The sequence below is a fragment of the Arachis ipaensis genome, chromosome B4, assembly GCF_059453495.1.
Source record: "Arachis ipaensis isolate K30076 ecotype BB chromosome B4, ASM5945349v1, whole genome shotgun sequence".
NCBI lineage: Eukaryota > Viridiplantae > Streptophyta > Magnoliopsida > Fabales > Fabaceae > Arachis > Arachis ipaensis.
In genome coordinates, this window is record NC_142439.1 from 143,903,620 (window position 1) to 143,909,893 (window position 6,274).

At 28.3% G+C, this 6,274-nt stretch overlaps 1 protein-coding gene across 1 annotated transcript; it reads left to right on the forward strand.

Moving 5' to 3' along the window:
• Positions 1-328: 328 nt before the first annotated feature.
• On the forward strand, positions 329-2,565 carry LOC148569512 (isoflavone 7-O-methyltransferase-like). The gene is made up of 3 exons (XM_088485347.1): positions 329-632; positions 1,483-2,013; positions 2,095-2,565. The coding sequence occupies exons 1-3, from the start codon at positions 378-380 to the stop codon at positions 2,398-2,400; spliced, it is 1,092 nt and encodes a 363-aa protein (XP_088341473.1). The 5' UTR covers positions 329-377; the 3' UTR covers positions 2,401-2,565.
• Positions 2,566-6,274: the final 3,709 nt, after the last annotated feature.

Consider the following 6,274-nt stretch of genomic DNA (forward strand, 5'->3'; position numbering starts at 1 on the left):
AAATTTGATTCACCATTTTTTGGTTAAATTAATTTGTTTGCCCTAATTTTGACAAAAATAATACGATTTAATCAATTATATGTGTTAAATTTTAATTATTAAAAACTATTTTTAAAAAGATACGTTTTATCGGAGTAGCCTCCAATATTTTAGTCTAACATCAGATAGATGCTGTCCAATAAATTAGGGATTTTAAAATAACTATATCAACCTTAACAATCCATAACGTGGTACACATGGAAAATTTATTAAATTAATCACCTCTTGCATGCAAGATGAAACCTTACACTATAAATTAAACCAATGAGAGTTCAACATGAGCATCAACCACAAAGATAAAAAAGACCAGCAGAATCAAAACTGTTCACAAAAGAGTTATGACTTCAATCAATGGCCGCAGCGCAAGCGAGAGCTTCAAAGCTCAAGCACTTGTTTATAGGCACATGTTTAGCATTCTAGACCCCATGTGTCTCAAGTGGATTATTGATTCTCGCATACCAAATATAATCCACGACCATGGAAAACCCATTACTCTTTCAGAATTGGTCTCCGTTCTCAAAATTCCGTCAACTAAAGTTGATCGCATTCATGTTTTCATGCGCTACATGGCGTATATTGGATACTTTGATATCGTAAGAATCTATAATTCAAATCACTCTACTACCTCTTTTCTCTTTAATATATTAAAGGTGATTTCACTTAATTTTCAATTAGGTCCTTATACTTTTTTCTTTTCAATTGAGTCCTATACCATATCAGATTTGTAATTAAATCCCTACCGTGATAAAAATATTAGAATTAACGGAATATTTCGTTAAGCAAAATGAATATGCTTAACACTTAACTGAATATTCTATATATAGTTTAATAGAATATTTTGTTAATATCAACGTTTTTGTCACGGCAGGAACTTAATTAATTACAAAATCTGATATGGTATAAGGATCTAATTGAAAAGAAAAAAACGTATAGAGATCTAGTTAAAATTTAATGAAACTATAGGAATTGACAGAGTAATTAAATCTATATTAAAAAAAATTTATCTTAAATTATTTAAGATTAGGTATAATTCTCTCATTCATCTTTTTTTTTTTTTGCTCTCCAAAATAGAATTTGAAATAATTAATATTTTCTTATTTTTTATTATGTATTTACTTATTTAGTTCATTTGTTTGTATTATTAATTAACCTAAGATTTCAATTCTCATTATTTTGGATATTAACTAAATTAGTATGAACAAATTCAAAACTATTGCACTAAATTCATAATTATGATTAATATTTTAGAAAATTGAATACTTACAAAAAATATACTTTGCTATATCTTGTAATCATATATAGGTGTTTCTATATATGTTGTATATCTTTATGTTTTCCCATCTCTCTAATTTTGTATTTACTTAGGTTACTTTGATTTTGAAATTTTCAATATTTGCATTTTAATTATATGAAAAGATTAATATTTATATCTGTATCTATAAGACAAAGGTTAGAATCCATGATGGCAATGAAGAAGAAGAAAAGGAAGCATTTGCTCTCACAGCAGCATCAGAACTCTTGATCAAAGGCACTGAAAACCCTTGTATAGCTCCATTGGTTGAGTTCGTTATGGATCCACTTATTTCAGATTCCTTTAATTATCTGAGCAAGTGGTTTTCCGACGAAGATCGCCGTCTATACGAGATCACCTTGGGGAAACCTTTGTGGGAGTATCTTGACAAGAATCCTAGACTCTTGGGTTTGTTTAATGACGCTATGGCCGGTGATTCTCAGATGATAAAGTTGGCACTAAAGGATCACAACATGGTCTTTGAGGGGTTGGAAACAATTGTGGATGTTGGTGGTGGAAATGGAACCACAGCTCTAATTATCAGTGAGAAATTTCCAGCACTCAAATGTATAGTATTTGATCTTCCAATGGTTGTGGAAAGTTTGAAGGGATTCAACAATTTGAGCTTTGTTGGTGGAGACATGTTTGATTCCATTCCTAAGGCTGATGCAATTCTACTTAAGGTAACCATTTAATTAGCGGGATTGATGACGATATTACATTATAAAATGATTATGATATATATCTTTTGTCTTTTTATGCAGCTAGTCTTACATAATTGGAGTGACGACAATTGCATAAAAATATTGAAAAATTGTAAAGATGCTGTTAAGGTTTCAAGCAAGAGTAAAAAAGGTAAAATAATAATTTTAGAGACAGTGATAAATGAAGAACAAGATGAACCTGAAATTACTCGACTCAAATATCTTATGACATTAAATATGCAAATTATTCACGGAAGAGAGAGAACCAAAGAAGAATGGAAAAATATCTTTTATGAAGCTGGCCTCTATAATTACAAGATATTTCCATTTACTGGATATTTATCACTTATAGAAGTCTATCCTTAAAATAATCTCGTAATAATTTATAATTCTACGAATAAAAATAAATATTATGTAAGAATAAAATACACATTTTATTATGTAATAGTGTGTATTATTGTTTAGATAGTACTTTTTATGAATAAAATATTGTAATATCATTGTAATAAAACTGTGAATTTAGTGTTGATGATGTATGTTATGAATTAATAAATGTTTCGTTTTTTAAATTAATTAAGGTGTTAATAGTATTGTTTTATAAATAATCCCTTGAGTGAGAGTTTCCTAGATAATCAATATCTCCCTCTCATAAGAATTTAGTATCAGATTTACATGCACAGGGCACATGCATGCATGTGAGAAGAAGTATCCAGAAAAGGTGTGAATACCTTTTCTTGTCGACACGCTAAGTGGTTTTCGTCTTTTAATCACGAACAAAACCTTAAAATTCCAAATGTCAAAGATAAGAATATTTTAAGCGGGTGTGCAAAGTTACTATAGATGGTATTAAAATTAGTAATTATGTTATCGGTATATTAAAATTATTTATTAAAATCACATATCAGTATAAAATATATGTTAGAATATAAATATATATATTAAAAATAAATTAAATTACATATATATTTATACGTAATATATTAGTAGCTGATTTTAGTGACTAATTTTAATGTACAAATAATATTTTCGTAAAATTAGTGTTTAAATTAATGTGTCAACAAGATATTAATTGTAGAGTCTGTAAGGTCCCACATTGGTTGAGGAGGGGAACGAAGCATATCTTATAAAGGTGTGGATACCTCTCCCTAGCATGACGCATTTTGACGAGTGAGTGTGGGAGATTTCGGCTATCATCCCTATTGTCAAAGATAAAACCATGAGACTTTAATGATTAGTTATTTTAGTAGTCCCAATCGAATCAATCATTTTAAATTTGTGTAAAATGCATATATAAAAGCATAATATATCGTGCCAGTTGATCCAGATCCTGCAGCTTACCACCCAGTTGGCGTGTGAACACTTTTGAATTAGCATCTGGGCCAGAACCGATTGGTCGGGTGGAAACAGCATATCCTTAAGAAGTTTCAGCAGCACCCACCTTCCAGACATTGTTACTTCAATACCCGTGGCTCTCTAAGAGAGAATTCGGGGAGTATATCTTCCACTCTATAGCCGTGGTCATGATACTCTTCGATAGTTGAGTTCTTCCTCTGGGAGAAAAAGAGATAGAGACGGAGCACTTAGAAGAGAAAAAGGAGTGCTTAAAACTTAAATTTATTTTAATACGTGGAATATGATTTATATTTTAAAAAGAACAATGTTATACGACTAACAAAATTTAGAATAAAGTAACAATTAGGTTATTAAGAATTTTAACTTTAAACTAATTAGCCTTTGAAAAAAAAAGTACTAATCAAGTAATCAATCTGTGATAACAAACGGTGAATACGTTATATTCTTGGTCAATTCATCATATAAAATTTAATGGTGGTACTTATGTATATCATTATATACAGTGACCTATTTCATTATTGCCACATGAATATGTAGACAATATCGTTTATAATAATTTCTATATATATAACTTTCGTCAACTATTCTTTATTTACCTCAAATTCTGACAAAGCAAATGAAGTTGACTTATTTAACATTCATTAATTGTCGCGACAATTAATGAATGCTAAATAAGGCAAGTTATGGCTGTTTTTGGCTGATTTTCTTTGGTTACCAAACATTTCCGTTACTCTAAAAGTTACTATCTCCGAAACGATAATCTTCCGTAAACAAACATATTACTATAGTTAACGGTACATATGAGCACGACTGTTAAATTTTACTTGATGAATTGACGAAAAGACATAACATGTCTATCGTTTGCTATTGTAGAAAACTTAATTAGTATTTTTGTTTTTTTAAGGACTAATTAATCCAAAGTCGAAATCTTTAATGACCTCATTATTATTTATTCCAAAATTATTATTTTTAGTCAATACTTACCCAATACTCTAAATAATAAGTACTAAATTTTAAATTCTTAATTTTCAACTCTAAATATCCTATCAAAAAAATAATAAGAGCATAAGAGTAATAAAATATTATTTAATAAAATATTATTTAATTAATAGATACGAGTGTAATTAAGATTCTGTCAAAGATTGACTTGGTGGTTATAAGATTGTGTTAGTTGTTAAAAGTCCCTATATCATCAGTGGCTTGTAACCAAATTAAAGAGACACAATTGAATACAAACTATCATTCTTTCCTTCAATAATGAGTGCTTTTGGCCATGGATCGATAATAATTCTTAATACCATATAATATTTTTGTAGTAGTAGTAGTCACAAGTAGGAACAGAGAGTGAAAAATAGAGAAAGAATCAATGATAGTTTGTTTTGAATTGTGTATCTTTGGTTACAAGACATTGATATATATAGTAAAATTAAAACACTCTTAACAACTAATAGAGCTTTATAATCACCAAATCAATTTTGGATAGAATTTTGATTACACTCTTATCTACTAACTAACTCAATAATATCTTGATTATTCTTATATAGAGAAAAAAGTATTGGTCTCCTATTATTTTTCTTTTAAAAAATATCGCAATAGGAATTCTAATTCAATAGCTATAAGGTTTAGGTGGGCAACATGTTAGAATCTCCTTATTACTTTATTAGTTACACTTTTACAAATATTTTACAAAAAACCAATGTAACTAATTTTCCCATTCCAGCCAATTCATCCCAAAGTTTATCTGAAGACTGAGCTTAGGACAAAGTCAAACCGAATTTAATTATTGTGATTAAATTATTAATACCGTTAAAACGATAAAAAAGAGCAATAAAAAAAGAATTTATGTCTGTTCAAATCGTATAAAATAATAAAATATAGAAGAATATTTATAAGTGTTAAGAGAATCGAAACAATAAAGATGACGTAATATTCTATAATAAATATTCAGATATGCTAAATAATTTTAATGAATGCTAATTAATTCTCATATATTCTAACAATTATTATTAGTTATTAGTAATTTTTTTAAAATTGTTATATTATTTTTAACTATATATATTATGAACATTTAGTCCTTTTTATACTGTGTTGACAAAACAGTACAAGATTTTGTGGTTTTAAACCACACTTTTTAAGATTTTAAGGTAGTTTTATTTCGAGTCAAATTCTCTTCAATCTGTTGCTGCCACAGAGTTTATCTAGCTAAACATTATCTAACGATTCATCAAATTAGAGAGATTAATAAATTTCTGAAAATGACTTTCACTTAGGTGGTGTAAAATTCAAATTTTCAAAAATTAAATAATAATTTATTTTATGATTTATTCTATTTAATTAAGATTAAGTTTTCAAAAATTTTTACATATAAATCAAGTAATTTCTAAATTATAATTTGAAGTTCTAATAATTGAGAAATAATAGAAATTTTATATACTATATTTTGAATATTTAGATGTTGAACTTTGTTTCATAAATAAAAGAAAACTAATTTAATTATTTTTAATTTTTATTTAATTAATAATAATTTAATTTCTTTGAAGATAATTTTATTGGATTAAAACTAATTTTTAATACTACTTTATACCCTAGTTACATTAATAATTATCCCCAAGATAAAACTCTAATTTTTCTCAATCCCTTCACCGCCACACCGCTTCCATTTTCTTCCAAAATACTATTACATAGCAGTAGCAACATAAATAAAAAATAAATAATAAAGAAAAGGAAAGAAAAGAACAGAAGAGAGGAAGAGGAACGGAGAGGAGGGAGACGCATCACAGACGGTGGGCCTCGCCGCCGCATAGTCAAGAGACCAGAGGAGAGGGATATAGAGCGCGGCCCTGAGAGAGAGGGGGAGTGGTCATCATCGTTGCAGAGAAGCCACACC